Source organism: Ovis aries, chromosome 13, assembly GCF_016772045.2.
Source record: "Ovis aries strain OAR_USU_Benz2616 breed Rambouillet chromosome 13, ARS-UI_Ramb_v3.0, whole genome shotgun sequence".
Taxonomy (NCBI): Eukaryota; Metazoa; Chordata; class Mammalia; order Artiodactyla; family Bovidae; genus Ovis; species Ovis aries.
The window spans coordinates 41608974-41631855 of NC_056066.1; the positions used below are offsets into that span (position 1 = coordinate 41608974).

A 22882-nucleotide genomic window follows, 5' to 3' on the forward strand; every position below is an offset into this window, starting at 1 on the left:
CGTGACCCATCCTCTCCAAGGGGATGTCAACAGACATGCTGTGGCCCACCTCCAGGCGTGGTCCATACAGTTGACTCTGTAGCCTGCTCCAGGCCTGTCCCCTTCCTATGAGCTGAAGGCAATGACCACGTCTAGTGACGCTGGAAGCCATAAGCTGAAGATGGCAGCCTTTCTGTCAGCCCGGTTCCCAAGTGGTGTCCCCACCACTGCCAAACCCTAAGTGGTGACAGAGTTGAGCTATTCCACTCAGCTCTATGGCTTGCTGCAGCAGCATAGACATTCCTACGAGACCTAGGGATCCTGTAGAATCAGGGTGTTGCCTTCCATCTAGATGGGGGTGCTGTGAACTGTCAGGTGGAGAGGAAACAGGCTGCAGTCTGGAGAGCTAGAAGCCCTGGTCATGCTGTGGCATAAGACACAGTGAAATAAAGCACCCGATGACTCCAAGCAGAACCCGTGCTGCTGGAGCAGGAATTCTAAGGGAAGAGACAGACAACAGCACCTGGTTTTCAGCAAGGCTTTGTAAGAGAGAACTCTGGAAAGATCAGCTAGTTTGTAGGCAATTATACGAGGACAGAACCTCATAAGATTGAAAAGGCCAACGTCTTCTATACCCCAACTGGCAAGAGTAGTCAGATGGCGTTTTCAGCAGGGGTGGGCCAAGCGGGTCTGTAGCAGGCCTCATGACACACACAATGGCTTCGTGAGCCATTCCATCCGTTGCCCCGTGGCTCTCCCACAGCAGCACAGAGGCCGCCACCAAGGACACAGGCGTGAACGGGCAGGACTGTGCCTGGAGACCTGACTGTGGATGGTGGAATTTCAACCCCACACACTTTATGTGCCATGCAATATTCTTCCCACCAGTGATCACAAAATGTAAGGACTGTCCTTAGTTTGTGGGCGTAAAACAGGCAGTAGATGTGCACACTTCTGCCTTAAACATCCAGTTCACCCAAGGAGTAGAGAGGAGGCAAGGCCTGACATGGACTCAGGCCAGCAGTGTCTGCAGGGCAGTCCCAAGGATCTGAGAGGGGGCCGTGGGGATGCAGGGGAACCCCATCAGAAGAGCCCTCAGGCTGGGGTCACTGGGAACCCCACAGAACTGACTGCAGGGCCTTGGGCCCTCTCCCGTGGGCGGAATGACCAGGGAGCAAAGCCACCTCTGGAGCCACGTCAGCCTCTACTGGACTGCAGGGCACTGGAGCCCATTTGTGAAGCAGACACTTCTGTGTGGAGTCACGACACGTGGGGTCTACGGGTCAGCCATGCAGCCCTCCCTCACTAACACACTCCCATACAAGTTTTCTGAGTATAACTGATAATAGCAGAAAAACTGGGAACAATTTAAGTGATTTAATATAATGGGCTACTGTGCTAAGATAAGAATAATGACAGGAAGTTTCAATAAGAAAAGTTCTTTATGAAATAGCATATTTAAAAACAGCCATAAAAAACATATACCTGAAAGAAGCACCTGGCATCGACTCCTTTGGAGCAGGGGCAGAGCCATGGCACACACACTGCCAGGGACTTCCTCCCCACCACCCTGTGAACACCGAGGGTGAAGACCCAGTGCGGTGCCCGTCACAGTCAGTGCTCAGCAAACAGGTGCTGAGCGGACAAAGGCAGCTATACTGCACAGGCGTCCTGCTCACAATACCACCAGGTTTTCCGTGAATTTCTAACTAGTCAAACATCGTCTCTGAATTGTCCGCATCCTCTAAAGTACTTGGCACTCCTTCCCACTGTAATGATGGGATAAGTATGGGAAACAAGACCAAGTCACCGTGCAGGGAACCAGGCTGTGTGCCCGCTCTCCAAGGAGGCAGCAAACTACTCACCTTTCTGCTCTCACCACCTAAAATCTGAGGAGCGGGGCTGGCCTGGAACAATGGGACTGCTGTTCTGGAGGGTGTGCCTGTGTGTTCAGTGGCTTCAGCCATGTCTGACTCTTTGCAACCCCATCGACTGTAGCCCACCAAGCACTTCTGTCCATGGAATTTCCCAGGCAAGAATACTGGAATGGGTTGCCATGCCCTTCTCCAGGGGATCTTCCCGACTCAGGGATTGAACCTGCATCTCTTGCGTCTCCTACATCGGCAGGATTCTTTACCACTAGTACCACCTGAGAAGCCCTCAAGGATGATAATAAATATCAACTATCAAGAACACACAGCGTATGTAACAATAAATCCAGACAAAATTATTACCCTCTAATTTGGATAAAGCGATCACTATACTCCTCCCTGGGGAGCCTGATAAGCCACAGCATGCTGGAGAGCACTGGGCCCTGAAGGCAGAGACGGGGCTCCAGGACTGCAGTCCCCACCAAGGCCTTACAGACAACACAGTGGCTGAGAGTCAAGCTCTAGAGCCCACTGTGTAGGTAAAACAGCCTTCAGATGGATCATTCTTCTAGACCCTACACCCTGAGAAGCCTACCCTACCCTACAGACACTTACTCTATGCTAACACAGACAAGAGAAAACCCCGTTCTCCAGGGACCTGAACCAGGGCTCCTCTGGGCCACTGATGATCACAGACTGTTACCACACTAATGTTTTACTTGAAGTCAAAGAAGAAATAAGTTTACAGAACTTCACATGTCCCTGTTCGCCGGCTAAAATCCGAGTGAACCAGGGACACACTGTGGCCACATTAACAGGGAAGAAACTCACTCATGAAATGAATCAGACACAAGGTGCCTTAGTGTAACTGATTTTTCAAACAAATGTCATGTGCCACCAACCCAATCTGGAGAGTCCCACCAGAGAGGTGAGGACAAGGATGTTTTCTAGATACAGGAGCCCAAAGGAGAGGTGAGCTGCTCCACGTGCCTTCACCCCACACTGTTGACACCCCTGACCCTGACACCCCCCACCCCGTCAGGGCCCGTGAGCAACCGGCAGAGCAGCAGCAGCACTAGGAGAGACATGACGGGCTACAGAAACTCCCGCAACAAACTGTCAACACTGTTAAACAAAAAGAAAACCAGGAATTCACCACAGATCATTTTAGCCAACCTGAATCTCACAGAGACACATGTGGTGAAGAGGCTGCCTGAGACCTCGCCCTTCAGACCGAAAACTGAATGCTGAGGTCAGGAGAGGACACAGCAGCCTCGGCTGGCTGGACACTCTGCCCATCAGCACTCACCCTTCTCAGGACAGCTCAGACTCAGTAAAGACCAAGCCCGCTCCAGACACCCTGACCAGACAAGCATCTTGGCCCCACGACCCCTGCTCTGCCATCAACTCTGCAGACTCAGAGTCGCAAAGACAGGCTCAGAGCCAGGGTTCACCACCTGCTCCTGGGTCAGCGAAAACCTCCCCAGGAGACACGGCACACAGCCCTGATGTGGTCAAGGTCTGAGGGTGGCCTCAGAAGAGCAGGGCACAGCAGACAGGGATGGCCCAGAGACCGTCCATGACACAAGCCAGTGAGTTCTGGGCTGCCTGACCACCAGGGACATCCCTGTGAAGTCAGAGTGGGAAGCCGCCTGTCCCACGGCAGTCCCGAGGGGCCACCCCACCGGGGATCCCATCTGCTCTGGTGGGGAAGGCACCCTCGGCTCACTCAGCAGAGCCAGGGTCTCAGACACACTGGTATACCAGAGGCAGGCTCGGGCTGGTGTGGGGCACCCACTGCAATGGGGGGAGAGAGCGAGACAGGGGTGGTGAGCGGGCCATCAGAGTGCCTGTAAGGGGGCCCCGAGGTGGGGGGCGATGGGTGTGTCCTGGAGAGGGCAGAAGTCCCAGTTTTCATGAGGCCACTGGGACAGTTCCTATCACAGTATCAAACAGGCAAAGCTCTGTAGAACTGGCGTGTGGTAGAAGAGCTCAGAGCAGAGGGAACAGCAGCCACAGGCCCTGAGGCAGAAGACGCCTGACACACGAGAGGCTCCGGAGAGGTCAGGTGGCCACCACACGAGGAACAGGGGAGAGCTGCTGGGGGAGGGGGCGGGCCCCGAGGCTGTGAGTAGTGGAGGGACCACCTGACCACTGCTGACGCGGATGGGCTGCTGCCAGACACAGAGCACTGCAGGCCGTGAAGCTGTGTGAGCGCCGAGGACCGCTGGAGCGAGGGCAGGGAGGGGATGAGAGCCCAGCCCCCCGAGAAGGGGAGGAAGCAGCCACGGGCAGGGGTGAGAGCACCAGGCAGCACCATGCCCACTGGCCAAGGGAGAGGTGAGACAGGAAGCGAGGAGGGTGACAACAGTCCAGGGGGGACGCAGGCATGGGATGAGGGTGATCTCTGAGCTCAGCATCCACCACCAACAGAACCAGCCATTCCTCCCTGAGGCGTGCCTGCTGCCCACAGTGCTCGGTTTTACATAAATGCGGTCCCAAATCTGAGCAAAGGCAGCCTGGGGCCCTGGCAAGGGGTTGCCTTCCTGCCACCACCCGAGGTCCCCAGGGGACCTCACCTGCGCGTGCTTCCCTCTGCCCTCGCATCCCCACCGCAGGGGCGCCTGGGGTCCCCGCCCACCAGCCCCCCCCATCTGCGCACCTTCTCAATGTCCACCAGCTCTGTCTCGTAGATCTCTGCGATGGTGATGTGGTGCTTGGCCGCAATCGTGAACCGTCCCTGGGGAGGAAACAGAGTGGTCACATCCCGGTTAACTGTGAGCCGTCTCGAGGGCTCCACCCCACAGCCGCTCAAGCAAGGCAGGTCTTACCATGTCTGTGTAAATGTCGATGGCTGCATTTAAGCAGTTGATAGCCTCTGAAGCGAAGGCATTCAAGGGAAACAATGAAAAATCCATTCAGTCAGAGGGTTTGCTAAGCCTGTCTTCCTGGGGGCTTCTAGACCGCTAAGGGGGCCCCGCTGGGGCGAATGGGAGGCAGGGTGGTTGGTAAGAAGCAAACACACGTCTGCACACGCCCGGCCCCTCCACGAGCCAGTACACAGCGGCTGCAGCATCAGAGAGGAGGGCAGGGTGGGGAGGGGAGGCTGGCTCAGGGACGCCTACTCTGACCCTGAGGACCTCACGGGGAAGTCTGCATCAAGAAGACAGGACAATGGAGCCAAAGCCAGCATCAACACCCGTGCATCTATCCACTAAAACCTGAGGGCAGCTCCTTCCTCACTGACATCATGTGTATGCAGTGATTTTGGAAGACAATTACTTTTTGTACAGGTCCTAACTTTTGGTGTACTAACAAATATCAACAGGAAGAAAAAGTCTAATAAAAGAGACAGCTCATGAATAACACCGATTTCCCAGAACAGTGAACCTCACAGAGCAGAGGCATTTACAACTCGGGCACACAGGGCCAATGAGCGCCCACCTCACAGGGCAGAGATGTTTACAACGCGGGCACACAGCTGGCAGCGCCCAGGGCACCGCTTCTGCTCTGGAGAGGCAGCAAAGCAAAAAGACCCAATGGAAGAATCAGGAAAGTAAATAGATTAGTGACAATGAAAGCGATTTCCCCCTAACCTGTGTAAGAAATATGGATAGTTGTGCCTTTAAAAATACAGGAAAATTGAAGAGCTATCCACAAAATCCCACTCAATCCCCCAGCTAGGAATCTGATGCCCTTTTCCTCTGTTTTCTGGACCTATTTCCATGAGCACACGCTTTTTGTGAATCTGAGATTTCGGCTCCCAGTGGTCCTTCAGTTGCCGTGCAGACGTCCCAGGTCACAGGGCATCCCGAACGTCAGGGCTTGAGTGCCTGCACCACGCGGGCGTGGCACTAAATGCTGATGTGCAAGGACTCTACTGTGCATGCGGGCTGTGCCCAGTTTTCCCCTTTGGAAATAAACTACAGCTAATCCTTATACCACAGCCCTTATTTCAGTGTGAGATTGTCAGGAAACTCGGGATTTCTGTGTTAAATGGGCTGCTGAAACAGGAGGGCGATCCCACAACCACAGGGCATGTGTGGAGCGAGGTCAGGCCTTCAACTGCAGAGTGTACGCTTCTCCACCTCAAAAACAAAGGACATCTGAAAAACTTCACCACTTCAAATACCCAAGATCATTCTTTCCTCAAAACCAACACTTGGAAAAATGCTTTTTAATACAGTCAGATAGTACTTGCTTTGGCAGCACACATACTAAAAAAGTCAGATGAATGCTGTGTGTATAAACTGTTCGTAATTATTGGATTTTACGACCTCCCGTTCACTGCATCTCCACATAAACTATTCAGAAGTAAGGGAACGAACCTTTGTTTCCCTTAGTGGGCAAGGTACACACTCATGAAATTAACATTAGAAGACTTAGATAAAGTTAATTTCCAAAAAACTGTCCACAATGCAGCATAGATGGTGTTTCAGAAGACGGTACTGACAACAGGATAAATTTAACAGAGTTTCTCCACAGAAACTTCAGATGATCAGGGTTAAAAATCTCCAAATCTCCACAGTTGGGGAGTGCGTCTCCCTCCAGCAGCAGAACTCGTGGGAGGTCTGGGGGTGCGAGGCTCACCTTGGGGGTCCGCCTTCTTGTAGGCGTTCCCGGCGTCCACAAAGCTGGTGGCTGAGTCGTGTTTGCTCTGCAGCTGCATGTGGAGCTTGGCGGCTTGACAGAATGCATTTCCTGCAGCTGAAGACGACACATGAGTGAGTCAACACAGGAGCAGCCACCCCCGGGGCAGCCCCACTCCAGCCCACGCCTGGGGAAGGCCCCGTCCTGACAGTGGCACACGTGCATGTGACCCGGTCACTGCCGGTGGCCACAAAGATGCCTGGGACCCAATGGGCCAGCAACAAGCGCTGCTCTCAGCCTCAGGCCTCCGTCCACACTGACTGCGCACTTAGCACTCAGCTCCGTCCCCAGTGCAGGCCCCACACTGATGGGCGTCTCTGAGGAGGCATGAGGCTGGGAGGATCCATTTCTACTGACTCGGCCGGCATAGCCGGAGAAATGGCAACACAAGCAGCAGCAGCATCACAAGCCCCCAGATCAGACCACCCCGCTTCAAGTCTTGCTCTGCACAGGACAAGAGGACTTCCGGGCACTTCTGAAGATATGGACCCACCAGTGTAGCCTGGGCCCTGGCAGTCTGAGCCAACGCTGGCCCAAGATTGGAGGGGGGACTGGAGAAGCCTGCCCACCAGGCCTTGACCCCTACCTTTGTGGATCATGAACCTGGCAGCCCAGAGGAGGGTCCAAGCTGCTGCCAAGTGGTGGGCAGGTACCTAGGACCTCCGGGTAGCTGGAAACTTCCCACCACAGCTCAGGAATGCAACAGCCCAAGAGCAGCTCTGATGAGCTGGGTCTCAGAAGTGTGTAGCATCACTCGGACCTCCTAGGCAAAGTGCTCAGGACAGCGTGGCCCCAGAAACACATTCACGTGCTGGCCATTTCCATAACTACATGTATATCTGCCCTCAGAGCACACCTGTGCTTTGCCAGGTTGAAATGTCATCATTTATTTTACAACTTAATTCTCCTCCTCCCACCAGTAATTTCATTTTTTGACAGTTTATCTATGCTGGCCATCCCAGAACCAATGGTGTTCCATCCCTTCCTGGCTGGGGGTAACAGCACAGCACGCAGGCTCTCCTGGGCTGGCTCCACTTCCCCGGACAGTATTGAAAGCACTGCTTTGACAATTTCACGCTCCCACCTTCCAAAACAAGCTGCTGACTCACCTTTTCAATCTGAGCACTCAGTCCAAACACCACTAACCTCTGTCTCTACCAATGTGGAAGTATCTTTAAAGGAGCATATTATTAAAATAAAGTTACACACATTCTCAGACCCAGTTTCCTCAACTGTAAACATCTAATTCCTGCCAGGATGACCTCTCAAGAGCAGAGTAGCAGACAAATCAGACAAATTCTTTTATCCTCATAAAATAACTTCTAAAACTATAAAGAGATGAGATGCAGTGGTATCATGATCACTACCACCACAACATGGAAACAATTTCAAAGAACCTAATTTTCTTTCAGTTTATTATTTCCTTTTTTAACCACTTTTAAAATTGAGGTATAGTAGATTCACAATGTTGTGTTAGTTTGATGTACAGCAAACGGTTTCAGTTATATGTGTGTGTGTGTGTGTGTATATATATATTCATTTTCAGACTCTTTTCCTTTATAGGCTATTATAAAATACCTAGTTTAGTTTCTTGTGACATACGGTAGGTCCTTGTTGTTTATTTTATAAACTGTGGTATCTGTTAGTCCCAAATTCAAGGAACCTAATACTCTGTAAAATACACTGAGCACCTGTCTACTGTGCTGCACATATGGGTCCAGGCCCTGCAGGCAGGGCAGAGAGAAAGCTTCCAGAAACACGCTGGTCATCCAAGGTTTATGTTCCAGGGAGGGATAGCACATACTAAAAGCACAGACAATACAAACAAACAAATGGACTTCACTTATTTTTGCTAGATGGTGGTAAGGGCATCAGGGAAGAGGGGAAGGGGCTTCCCAGGAGAGTGGACCGCCAGGGATGGCCAGGAGAGACCTCACTAAGAGGATGATGACATTTGTAGAAGGGCCTGGAGGAAAATAGGGACTAGCCACACCCTACGGTGGGGAAGACAGTGTCAGAGGACAGCACAGGCAGAGAGTCAGAGGGGGAGCCAGGGAAGAAGTGGGCAGGTAGGAGAAGCGTCCAGAGTGAGGAGAGGATGGGAGAGCAGCTAGACTCTGAAGGCCACCTTGAGGGATTATGGCTCTGCCCTGAGATTACATGGCCTGACCAGAGACTTAACAGGGCTACTTTGGTTTCTTCATTAAAACAAACAGGTAAAGTCAAGAGGCAGGGAGATGTCAGCCCAGGCAAGAGATCACAAGGGTAGGGGTGAGGGTATACATATATCCCCTTCAGTCACATAAACAGTAACACTCCTCTGAAAGGAACTTTCAAAGGTTAGAACATCTGGTCCCCAGATAAACAAAGGAAAAGGTCTTTTTAGATAAGATCACTTTTTACATATTATTACTGGATCTGATCCTGGTTTTTCCAACAGTCATGTATGGATGTGAAAGTTGGACCATGGACCATAAAGGTGGCTGAGCCCTGAAGAACAGATGCTTTTGAACTGTGGTGTTGGAGAAGACTATTGAGAGTCCCTTGGACAGCAAGGAGATCCAACCATTCCATCCTAAAGGAAATCAACCCTGAATACTCACTGGAAAGACCGATGCTGAACCTGAAGCTTGAATACTTTGGCCACCTGAAGCGAAGAGCCGACTCATTAGGAAAGACACTGATGCTGGGAAAGATTGAGGACAGGAGGAGAAGGGGACAACAGAGGATGAGATGGCTGGATGGCATCACCGACTCAATGGACATGAGTTCGAGCAACCTCCAGGAGATGGGGAAGGACAGGGAAGCCTGGTGTGCTGTAGTCCGTAGGGTCACAAGAAGTTAAGACACGACTGAGTGACTGAACAACAACGCTAACAGGACCCGAACCAAAAAAAAGAGGTGACCACTAATCCTCTTTTCTCCTCTCTTTTAAAATACATTATAATTCAGGGGCAAAGGCACTTTGAAAACAGAACATATCTTTCTTATCTAAATGTTTTAAAAAGAATTTTACAGCCAGACAGGATCTTTCAGGGCCATCTAAGCCAACAGCATCTACTTCATGGAACTGACTTGGAAGCGTCCGCCTTAGAAACAAGTGGAGAGGCTGCACACCTTAGGTTCACGTGACTCGGCGTGGCTCGGACACCTCAGTCAAGATAGGAGAGCCCCTGGGGAAACAAACGTGCTTTGGGAGGGAAAGGTCCCCCACCTCAGGTCATCTGCAGGCTCAACGAGGCCAGAGACCCACATCCTGCCTGGTCAAAAGCCATGTCCACCTTCACTACAGAAAAACCCCTTCATGTAACCTCTTTTTTTTTCCAGGGGTAGAGGAAAGATTCTGCTTCTTGAATCAGTGTTGGAAAAGAGCCACCCCTTCTCGAAAAGAATTCTGATTTCATTTTGTGTACCTTCCCTGCAAAGAAGTATTATGTTAGAAAATGAGGAGTCTCTCGGGGTTTAGAAGTAACACTCCCACTGCCTCATTTATCAGGGGACCACAATCAGTTATCAGGGTAAGGTAGGTTAGAAAGTCTCCACCAAGGTTTAGGCAAAGAAAAGCAGGCATTTCTATTTATCTGACATCTTTTTCAGTAACTTTTACTTCAACTTTCATTCCTTGTACTAAATTTATTTAAGCACATGAGTAAACAGCAAAGGTTACCCTTCTTAACTCCAAGTAATAGTAAGTCTTTTTAATCACCACATGCCCACTGTAGTAAGTGTTTTGCAGACACTAAAGCAGACACGCCTTTATGCCTAAACTTGAATCAGTATTTCAAGCTTTGCTCCCTTGGATCAACAGCCCCTCTCCCCCACCCCACCCACACAGCCAGCAGTTTTTCTAAGGGGAAGGCGGAGAGTCATGCCCTTCTTCAAAGTGATTTTAAAGTTATTTGCCTGGAAAGCAAACAAACAACACCTTCGTACATACCACTCCAGTTCTTGGCCATCTTGAACATGTTCGCAGCTCTGGTATACATTTCACAAGCCTCTTCTATTCTTGTGTTTCCTCTGAGAAAAATGTAAAGATGAGGTTAAGTTTTACAGTAACAACCATCCATGTCCCTAAATATCCCTCAAGTAATGGACATCTACCAAGCACTTACGACGTGCCAGACCAGTGCTAGAGAACCTTGCCAGCAGCTCGGACGGGACACTCTGATCACCCCTGCTGCCCCAGGTGAGGAAACCGAGGTCTAAGAGAGTAAACGCCACCCTGCGAGGATGCCAGAGCACTGAGACGCAAATACCGCTGTGGCAGGACCCAGGGCCTACACCCTCAAGAGCGTCCTTTCCATGCATGTGAACAGAAGTTTTACTTGTCCCGAGGAATGAGAAGTATATTTTTCAAAGGAGACTGAATTTTGAAGGATAAAGACATGTTGATGCTTTTAACATCCAAGAGCACTGTTTGTGTTCAGACTTAAAAACAAAACCCGACGCAGGAGCAGCAATGCACCAGGCTGCTCAAGGGCCGCAATGCCTGGTGTGAAAGGGGCCGGGGGTCCAGCCCCCACGCTGTGGAAATGCACTCTACAACATCCTGTGGGGGAACCTCATCGCTTTCAGTTTCCACTGCACCAAGCTGAGGCCTCTACGCCCACTGCTCCTCTGTCTCGTGTGTCTACTCTATAAACAAGAAAGAATGAGAGAGAACCAGAACAAGATGGGCTCAGCACAACACACATCACACGCCAAGGGGAACTCCCAGCAGGAAATGGATGGAAGGACTAAGCAAGGGCGAGGCCAAGGCTGACTGCAGTCCGGAGGGGGGACAGCCATGAAGCTTGCAGAGGGCAGGCACGGATCACGTGTGACTCTACCTGGGGCAATCACCACCGAGCGTCTGACTCCAGACTAGTACTTTAATTTCTTTGGGTCTCCAATCTTGCATGTGTAAACTGACAGTAATACACAGTCTATCAGTTCAGTTCAGTTCAGTTCAGTCGCTCAGTCGTGTCTGACTCTTTGCAACCCCATGACTCACAGCACGCCAGGCCTCCCTGTCCATCACCAACTCCTGGAGTTCACTCAAATTCACGTCCATCGAGTCCATGATGCCATCCAGCCATCTCATCCTCGGTCGTCCCCTTCTCCTCCTGCCCTCAATCCCTCCCAGCGTCAAAGTCTTCTCCAATGAGTCAACTCTTCGCATGAGGTGGCCAAAGTACTGGAGTTTCAGCTTTAGCATCATTCCTTCCAAAGAAATCCCAGGCTTGATCTCCTTCAGAATGGACTGGTTGGATCTCCTTGCAGTCCAAGGGACTCTCAAGAGTCTTCTCCAACACCACAGTTCAAAAGCATCAATTCTTTGGCGCTCAGCCTTCTTCACAGTCCAACTCTCACATCCATACATGACCACAGGAAAAACCATAGCCTTGACTAGACGGATCTTGGCAAAGTAATGTCTCTGCTTTTGAATATGCTACCTAGGTTGGTCATAACTTTCCTTCCAAGGAGTAAGCGTCTTTTAATTTCATGGCTCCAATCACCATCTGCAGTGATTTTGGAGCCCCCAAAAATAAAGTCTGACACTGTTTCTCCATCTATTTCCCATGAAGTGATGAGACCGGATGCCATGATCTTCGTTTTCTGAATGTTGAGCTTTAAGTCAACTTTTCTGGGTTATTATGAAGATCAGAAGAAATAATCCATGTGGAGTTGTCACTGCAGGGCTGGACCCAGAGTCGGTCAGGATGATCACTGTAACTAGATTCGTGTACTGAAGGCATACAAACTCTGGACTATTTGTATACCTCATAAGTGATCTGTATCTAGAATATATAAAGAACCCTTACAACTCCGTAACAAAAAGACTAATGATTCAAGTAAAAAAAGATCTGAATAGACACTTCTCCAAAGCTTAAAAAAGACATAGCCAATAAGCCCTTGAAAAGATACTCAACATCATTAAACATCAGAGAAATGCAAATCAAAAGCACAAATAAGATAGCACTTTACTCCCACCAGGCTGGTTAGAATCAAAAGAGAGGACTAAGAAATGATAGGGAGGATGCAGGAAACTGGCGCTCTCGTTTACTGCCAGCACAAGTGGCAAACGGTATAAAAAGCTACCCTGGGTAGGTCTGGCAGCTGCGCAAAAGGTTACACATAGTTGCTGCATGACCCCAAATTCTGCACCAAGGCACATACCTAAGAGAGATGAAGACATCGGTCCACTCAAAAATTTGTACACAAATGTTAACAGAAGCATAGCTCATGATAGACAAAAGCAGACACAACCCAAATGTCCATCAACTGACAAATGATAAATGAAGGTGGTATACACACAGTGGAGCAGATCAGACAATAAAAAGGAATGATGTACGGAAGGACGCACTGATTGTGCTACAAAGCAGATGACCTTCACGACATCATGTGGAGTGAAGGGCCAGTCACGGGGGAGCCCACCATGTACTGGAAAGGGCTGCAGCAGGCTGGTTCTAGAGCTGGGAGTGCTGGAGAGAAATGGAGGGGGTGGGCAGAGCTTCTTTCTGGGGTGATGAAAACGTGCTAAAACCACTTGCTGTGCTAACCGCATCGTTTCGCGAATATGCTTAAAAACTACTCAACTGGACACTCTGGACGGGTGAATAGTACGGCATGTGAATTACACCTCAATAAAGCCGTCTCCCTCTCCTCTAAAAAAATCCCCTTTGGGTGGGTATGTCATACAGCCAGGGACAGGATGGCAACAAACCACACCAACAATAAAGCAGCAGAAGGAGCAGACTTTTCGCTCACACCTTCACGCTCCTTATTCTTCACTTCAAAGCTACATTTTTAAAAAGCTACTTATTGTGATGGACATTCCTAACTCAAGAAAGCTTTCAATCTTAGCCACAGCTCCTTGGAGCTAACAAAGGGCTTGCCACTGTCTGTGTCTTATTTTTCTAAAGTGTACCAGGAATCTTGAACTGTAATTACAGTGCAATCATTCTTATTAAAGGTTTCCAAATAAAACTAGCTTAATTAAAATGTACTTTATCCTATTATTTTCAGAAGCAGGTTCAGCTAAGAGTAATAGAACGCCTACAGCACGCTGTCTTATGCTGCACGTTTCCATGTGCTTTATGCCACCTTCAGTATTACAACGACCACAAAAGATGACATCTCCATGTTGTCGTCCAGTCACGAAGTCATGTCTGACTTTTTGTGACCCTATGGACTGAAGAATGCAGTCTCCATATTACAGAAGGGAAAACACTGTACCTGGAGATCAACGGCTTGTCATCCAGCCAAGGTCAGTGGTGGAGCAGACACCTGATATCAGGTTCAGCGATCTTTACAAAACTAATGAGTGAACTCTGTGAGACTCAAGACCCTCACCTCTCACTTAACAGAATCACCAGAAAAATGCTGACATTAACAGAACCAGAGAACTCACTTGTCATAAACAGACACAACTTAAAGAATTCATGAAAAAATTGTCACCCTGCTTATTTAACTTATATACAGAGTACATCCTGAGAAATGCTGGGCTGGAAGAAGCACAAGCTAGAATCAAGATTGCCGGGAGAAATATCAATAACTTTAGATATACAGATGACATCACCCTTATGGCAGAAAGTGAAGAAGAACTAAAGAGCCTCCTGATGAAAGTGAAAGCGGAGAGTGAAAAAGTTGGCTTAAAGCTCAACATTCAGAAAACTAAGATCATGGCATCTGGCCCCATCACTTCATGGCAAATAAATGGGGAAACAGTGAGAGACTTTATTTTTTGGGGCTCCATGCAGCCATGAGATTAAAAGACGCTTACTCCTTGGAAGGAAACTTATGACCAACCTAGACAGCATATTAAAAAGCAGAGATGTTACTTTACCAACAAAGATCCGACTAGTCAAGGCTATGGTTTTTCCAGTGGTCATGTATGGATGTGAGAGTTGGACTCTAAAGAAAGCTGAGCAACAAAGAATTGATGCTTTTGAACTGTGGTGTTGGAGAAGACTCTTGAGAGTCCCTTGGCCTGCAAGAAGATCCAACCAGTCCATCCTAAAGGAGATCAGTCCTGGGTGTTCACTGGAAGGACTGATGCTGAAGCTGAAACTCCAATACTTTGGCCACCTGATGTGAACAGCTGACTCATTTGAAAAGACCCTGATGCTGGGAATGATTGAGGGCAGGAGGAGAAGGGGACGACCGAGGATGAGATGGTTGGATGGCATCACTGACACAATGGATATGAGTTTGGGTAAGCTCTGGGAGTTGGTATTGGACAGGGAGGCCTGGCGTGCTGCAGCTCATGGGGTCGCAAACAGTCAAACATGACTGAGTGATTAAACTGAACTTGAACTAAAAAAATTTACTTTTAAGTCACTCCAAATGCCTACTGTGTTCTATACCTGTGAAATTTGATTTTTGTGAGTTTTAAAGAAAAACAGTTTTGACTGACTCTTATCCAGAGCCCTTAGAACTGAGGTAGAAGATTCATGAAAACAGAAACAAGTTTCAGTGAGGAGTCTACACTATAAGTGATACAGTACAGCACGTGGGGGGCTTTCTGCGTGGCTCAGTGGTAAAGAATCCGTCTGCCAGTGCAAGAGACCCAGAAGATTCGGGTTCGATCTCTGGGTCAGGAAGATGGTCTGGAGAAGAAAATAGCAACCCACTCCAGTATTCTTGCCTGGGAAATCCCATGGACAAAGAAGCCTAGCGGGGCTATAGTTCATAAGGTCGCAGAAGAGTGGGACACGACTTAGCAACTAAACAACAACAGCACATGGCACTAACCTGCCAGAAAACACGAAGAAAATAACGTTCTTACCAAGGAGGTCAAAATGCTGAGAAAAGAATATTTAACTGCAGGCTGGAAAAATCTGATTGCCTGACACCCCTACCCCAGGTTCCGCAGAGGAGATGAGGTGAGAGCGGCACACACCCCCCCAACCCCGGCCCCCATCGTCCAGGAGCCCAGAACAGCAGAGCTGGGTCCAAGCCCCTGACTCTCCTCCCTGCCCCTTCCTGTTTAGGAGGGAAAAACTCAGCCTGGGAAAATCATACCCTATTCATCCAGAGAGCTCAGATGACATCTACAAGCAAAAGACTATTAACCCCTCACTCATCCAAAATCTTGCATTTTCCTCATGATGAGTGAAAGCTATCTGGAAGCCCCAGGAAACTGTAACTGAGCACATGGGCGGTGAGGGTGGGGAGACACCAAGGCAAGAGCCGTGGGCACCAACAGCTCATGGTGCCTGTAACTGCTTGACTCAAATCCTTTGCTTTTTCACAAACCAGTAACAAGAGGTGTGGCTGCAAGGAGGTAGGCTTTGGAGTCGGACTGCCGACAAACATGCGAGTATCCATCAGCTCCCGACCCTTTGCCCCAGATCCACAGCACTCCCAGAGCAGCCGGCAGAAGCCGAGCAGGGGTTCAGCCTCGACCACCATGTGCTCTGCCTTGGACCCTGCGATTCCATCTTCTGAGAAAGTCTCACTTTATTTCTATTTAACAAAAAAAGAATCAGATTCTAGAATGCAGGAAACAATCTGAGACGTTTAAGACGTGTCTGACCAAAGTATTTGCATTTAAGCATAACTTCTTGAAATAAAGTTACAAGAACAGGTACAGCACATAAAGCTGATGGGACTTTTATCTGGTAATAGCTCCAGACGAGGGGTCAAGCATGACAAGGGGTCACGTCTCCTGTAGAGGGGAGATATGTATAGACTGGATCTTTTAATAAAACAAACCGAGATACTTAAACATTACAAGGAAGCTAAGAATAGGAATTACTGGATAAACTCAGAAATGACTCACACACAACGTGACTTGTCAAGAGAAACTTTTATATTTAATTTCAGTCTTCATAAAACTTTAATTTTTTTAAACAGAATTTAATCATTGAGACCTGAGATTCCTATAGGACAATTGTAGCTGCCTAAATACAAAAACACGTCCTTGTATCTTCTGGAACCACACAGATCAACAAGGAGTGGATGTAACCAACTGATTGGATCCACTCAATGAATTGGAGACCATTGAGTCAGAAGTCAATAAGATTTCATTTAAGAAAGCTGGGGCAGTAAAAACCCTGAACCAGCAGAGCTAGGGGCTTCCCAGGTGGTGCTAGTGGTAGAGAACACCCTGCTGATGCAGGAGACACAAGAGACACAGGTTCGATCCCTGGGTCAGGAAGATCCCTTGGAGGAGAGCATGGCAACCCACTCCAGTACTGTTGCCTGAAAAATCTCATGGACAGAGGAGCCTGGCAGGCGACAGTCCATAGGGTCGCTCAGAATCAGACACAACTAAAGGGACTTAGCATGCACACAACAGAGGTAGGGAGACAGCCCCTGCTAGCAATCAGGAGGGGACACCTGGACACAAGAGGGGGTGCAGGAGGGTCCCACAAGCGCAGTTCACAGGCAGCAACACCCCTTCAGAGAGGGGCTTCAGTGTGGGATCCAGGAGGCAAGTATGAGACCTGGAGGGCATGGGGGCCTGGAAGGGGGGCCTGGCTAGAGTGTCAGGCTCCAGAAGATGTGCTTCTAGGGGAGGGAAGGAGAGAGGAGGCTTGGCAGTTAGTGAAAGAAAGCAGAGCTGGAAATAAACTCAGGGTTTTGGGAAACAGGGGAGGCAGAGCTGGAGTGGCAGCAAGCCCCAACCCAGCCCCCAAATTCTAGGCATCAAGGAAACCACACCAATGTATGGACAGAAGGTGCTGTGAAGGTAACATGAATTTAAGAAAAAGAACACTCCCAGTGTTGGCCCTTCCCCAGGTGAGTGGTCTGCAGTGACCCTCACTCATGACAGGCCTCGCAAGGGCACCATCTGAGCTCGCAGTCAGGCATGTGCTCCTTGACACACTCACAATCACTCTGGACCAGACACCCACTCTGCCTTCACGTTCAATACTGTATTCAATGAATTATATGAGACAGTCAACCCGCTACTATAAAACAGGCTCTGTGCTAGATTGTTTCGCCCAGCTGTAGGCTAATGGAAGTGCTCTGGCAGGCCAGGTAGGTGTGTTAAACACATTTTCGACTTACAATGGGTTTATGGGGACATAACCCTACTGTAAGCAGAGAGAGACCTATACAAATACCTGAATCCCCCTGACACACACACACCCTGAATAGAGGGGTAAGTAGAGCACATTCACTGACTAGCATACAGGTAGGTAATGCATGCTTCCCAGGGCAGACAAAACACTAGATTCCCAAGTAAGGAAATCAGGCAGAAGGTACTAAAGAAGATTCACAGGGCAACAGCATACTCCTCTGGTGACAGAAGCACAGACGACCCACGCAGCTTCTGCTCCCACTCCCCCCCACCCCAGTCAGCCCTGGCCACTGTGCAGGACTGGATGAGGGAGGGGAGCTGCCCTCTCCCTGGGGCCGGGCAGCACAGGCCACGTGGCCACAGGCATCAGATAATCCTCTTAACTAACACGCCCTAAAACAGGCAATCACAAATAACAAGAAAGCAAAGACTGCTACCCTGTCATCAGAGGAGGTAGAATTTGGGCTCAAAAGTATCAAATGAAATAGAGAAATTCACTTCATAATACTAAATACAATTCAAATGAAAGTATACTGGTTGTGAACATCTAGGCACCCAAACATGGCAGCCATCTTTATAAAGCAAAAATCACAGGAATCCTGAAAGCCAAAAAAAAGAACAAACTGCAGGGCTCACAGTTTCTGATTTCAAAACTTATGCAAAGCTATAGCAATCAAAACAATGCGGTACTGGCAATACAGACAGACACCCAGACCAGTGGACTAGACTAGAAAGCCCGTGAACAAATCTTTGCATTTACGGTCAAATGATTTTCAACAAAGGTATCAGAATATTCGACAAGGAAGAGACAGTCTTTTCAACAAACTGTGCTGGGAAAATCGAATACTGATTTGCCAAAGGATGAAGCTGGAGCCTTACGTATGGTGGTGGTGGTGGTGTAGTCGCTAAGTCGTGTCTGACTCTTGCCACCGCATGGACTGTATGCAGCCCGCTAGGCACCTCTGTTCATGGGATTTCCCAGGCAAGAGTGCTGTAGTGGGTTACCATTTTCTTTTCCAGGGGACATTCCCCACTCAGGAATCAAACCCAGATCTCCCACTATGCAGGCAGATTCTTTACTGACTGAGCTATGAGGGAAGCTCCAGCCTTATGCATAGCCTTATGTGAAAATTAACTCAAAAATGGATCAAGGACCTAAATGTGACACTTAAAACAGCAAAAACTCTTAAAAGAAAACAGAGCAAAAGCTTCATGACACTACATTTGCCAATAGTATCTTGGATATGACACTAAAGGCACAGGTTAAAAAAAAAACAGACAAACTGAACTTCATGAAAATTAAAAAAAAAAACAACAACTGTGCATCACAGACACTATTCAGAGAGTAGAAAGGCAACATACAGAATGGGAGAAAATATCCTCAAATCACATACCCGATAAGGGATTAACATCAAGAATATATAGCAAACTCCTAAAACTCAATAACAAAAAAAAAAGTCAATTCAAAAATGGATAGCCAAAGAGAATTTGCTGTATAGCTCAGGAAATTCAAACAGGGGCTCTGTATCAACCTAGAGGGGTGGGATGGGAAGGAAGATGGGAGGGAGTTTCAAAAGGGAGGGGATATATGTATACCTATGGCTGATTCATGTTGAAGTTTGACAGAAAACAGCAAAATTCTGTAAAGTAATTATCCTTCAATAAAAAAATAATTTAAAAAAAGGACAAAGGACTTGAATAGCCATTTCTCCAAAGAACATATATGAATGGCCAATAGGCATATGAAAAGATGCTCAACATCATTAATAATTAGGGAAATGCAAATCAAGCTACAATGATATATAACCTCAGACCTGTTAGAATGGGCATTATTTATAAAGTACCAAGTGCTGGAAGGAAGCATGTAAAGAAATTAGAATCTGTGTGCATTGTTGGCAGGAATGTAAAATGGTACAACTGCCACGGACACCAGTATGGCAGTTCCTCAAAAAATTAAAAATGGGATTACTACATAATCCAGCAATTTCATTTTGGGGCATATACACGAGAGAATGAAAAGCAGGCTCTCGAAGAGATACCTGTACAATCATGTTCATGGGTGAAACAAATAATTTCCTTAAAAATACAATTTACCAAAACTGACCTCAGTAGAGATAGGAAGTTTAAACATTTAAACATTTCCAGGGGAAAAAAGAAAAGTATCACGGACATTAACACCAAAAAGCCCAACATGACTTCACTTAAGAGGATTCAATTTAAAAATGCAGAGACCAGAGCATGGGGAAAAAAAAAAGAAAAACTTACAAATTGTTTTTATGAGGCCCCTGTGACATCAGTGCTTCAATCTGGAAAAGACTATACACATACACACACTGCAAATAAAAGAACTTGAAATAAAATAATTTAAAACAGTATCCAACTGTCCATTATAAAATTCATACATTATAATTCAGGGGGTTATTCAAGGGATGCCAGGACAGTTCAATATGAGGATATTCCTTGGTTAATGTACTAATAACTAAAGGAAAAAAGTCATGCTTACCTCACAGTTATTGAAAAGGCCTTAAAATATAAGTCCTTCATTCAATCCATAATGAAAACACCCATTAAAACAAGAATTAGCAGATACCTCCTTACTGTGAAAAACATGTATTTTAATCCAATAAAGTACTGATCTATTAACTTGTTAGATTTTAATTAACATTCCTAAGATAAGTTCTATTAATATTCAAATACAGACATGATTAACATTCTGAAATTCTGCTTACAAAATCTCCTTACTGTGAACTCCTACGTATCACTCACCAAAAATTCTTAAGATACAAAAGTCTTGCTGATTTTATACGCTAATCAAATGAACTCAAACTGAAAGCATAAAAATGAGTTATAAAGTCTCCTATAACTAGGATGATCCTCTGTCCTGGTTGCAGGGACACTCCTGGTTTATACTCATCTTCTTGGCATCTCAAAAATATCCCAGTTTGAGCACTACCTTCACGGTCACTCTATAACTCACAGATACAGGGAAATATCTGAAAAAAGTCTAAAGTAGAATTATATAAAGTTTAAATGCTATTTACATATAAAAGATAGTATTTAGAGACTGAGAAGTCATGAAAATCAGGAGGTGAAGACGCACTGTCATGTAAGCCATACTACCTTCTTCACTTTCAGCACAACCAACGAACAGTATCTAAAATTAGTAAGGTAGCAGAAGTATTCTCAAATTATTTAGAATCATGGTAGCAACCATCAGAAGAATCAAAAGGAAAGTTAAAAACAATTACCTCTGCTGATTAAGATTCAGGAGCATGAGGATTCAGGGAAAACTCTACTTTTCAACTGAAACTGTTCTGAACTCCTTGCCATTTCCTACCATATGTAGTTGCTACATTTACAACTAACAGGTATTGAAGGAAACACAGAAGAAAGAAACATGGACTCCCCTTCATTTTGTTACCTTTGCTCTTCAAACTAAACAAAAGAGCACAAGAAAACAAATCAGCATGTGTAAGGCATTCACTGGAGTCCCCTGAAGGCCCAGGGAGGTGCTGGGCCACAGCCAGCAAACAAGGTAGACCTCCAGGCCCTACACCCATGAGCCGCAGGCCACCACAGTTCTGGTCCTCCCTACCACTGGTAAAGGACTCTGCACCTCACAGGGCTCACAGGAACGAAAGAATATGGTGAACACTGCAAAAATGCAAACAGAAAAAGGCCAGTCATGATTATCATTTGATGTATGAAATAACTTGACATTAAAAATCAAAAAACCAAATGATTATAATACAGCTCTGTGCAGCACCTCATTCAATCCTTACGGCTCTGACAAGTAAATTCTTTCCCTCTGCCCATGCGAAAGCTAAAAAAAAACAGAAGCTCTGAGTACGATTTGCTTGGCCAGGGTCACCAAGCCAGTAAACTAGAATCTGTATTTGGCCTTCTTACATATATATACACACATACACACACAGAGTGTGTGTACATATTACTATGGCTCACATATACATTACATAATACATAACAGGTTATTCTATCATTACATTAAAATATATTAAATATATATATTTCTTACACTATACCACCTGTCTCTAAATCTGAGCTTAATAATAATTTTTTTTTCTTAAGTTCAATCTGCATCTGAATATCTACTGTAACTGGGGTGGACCTAAACGCTTTACAACTGCCATCATATGTCCCCATCATAATTTGGCAAAATTTAAACACAGTCTTTGCCAAAATAAAGCTGAGTGAAAAATACTGATAATTAATGACCCACAATGCTTAAGAAATACTCCCAATTTTCACAAGTAGCTAAGAAATACAGATTCAGTTATTTCTGAGCGAACCTATAAGAGGCTTCCCAGATGGCGCAGCGGAGAAGGCAATGGCACCCCACTCCAGTACTCTTGCCTGGAAAATCCCATGGACGGAGGAGCCTGGTAGGCTGCAGTCCATGGGGTCGCTAAGAGTCAGACACGACTGAGCAACTTCACTTTCACTTTTCACTTTCATGCATTGGAGAAGGAAATGGCAACCCACTCCAGTATTCTTGCCTGGAGAATTCCAGGGACGGGGGAGCTTGGTGGGCTGCCGTCTACGGGGTCCCTCAGAGTCGGACACGACTGAAGTGACTTAGCAGCAGTAGCAGCAGCAGCAGATGGCGCAGTGGTAAAGAATCTGCCTGCCAATGCATGAGACATGGGTCTGATCCTTGGGTGGGGAAGATCCCCTGGAGCAGGAAATGGCAACTCATTCCCATATTCTTGCCTGGAAAATTCTGTGGGAGCCTGGTGGGCTACAGTCCAGGAGATCACAGAGTCAGACATGACTGAGGATGCACACAACCCTATATGGCCTTTCATTAAATTTACTTTGACATGGCCAGATTTATAGTTCTTTACAAGCTTTGAGCCTGGGGAACATTCAAGAGCATGGGAAGATAGGGTTAACTACCCAGAACCTGCTCCCACAGTCAATCTTAAGCCACTCTCTTCCGCAGGCAGTGTTCCCCACTGTGGTCTCCTGTAACAGGATGGCAGATACAGTACAGGCTGTAGAAATGCGAAGCCATCTTGCTGTCAGATCTAGGTCGGCTGATCATCAGTTCATTAAGATGGTAAACTAAAATTTGATGTTAACTACAAAATTCAATAGCTCATCTCTGGAAACAAAATCAAAGCACAGCCCTTTCAGTGGCAACTTTGCTACACTAAGCTAAGCCAGCGAAGGAGTTAAGTTTTAATTGAATTCCACGACTCCAAGAACACATCACTGTTGATCTGTCAGACAAGCAGAAAGACTGACCATCATGACAGCAGTTTCTTGTGACGGCTCAGCAGGTCCTTTCCTGCAGGGGAATGTGGGAAAGACCAGCAAGGAACACAGACATCTCACGGGTGAGCCT

General features: G+C 47.2%; 1 protein-coding gene across 1 annotated transcript in view; it reads right to left on the reverse strand.

Moving 5' to 3' along the window:
* NAPB (NSF attachment protein beta) overlaps positions 1-22882 on the reverse strand; it is a 35716-nt gene that overhangs the window by 9550 nt on the left and 3284 nt on the right. The window contains exons 2-5 of the mRNA XM_004014303.5: positions 10438-10517; positions 6441-6557; positions 4682-4728; positions 4513-4590 (exon numbers count right to left, since the gene is read on the reverse strand). Coding sequence (XP_004014352.1) covers positions 4513-4590; positions 4682-4728; positions 6441-6557; positions 10438-10517 — 322 coding nt within the window. The remainder of the gene's footprint in view (positions 1-4512; positions 4591-4681; positions 4729-6440; positions 6558-10437; positions 10518-22882) is intronic.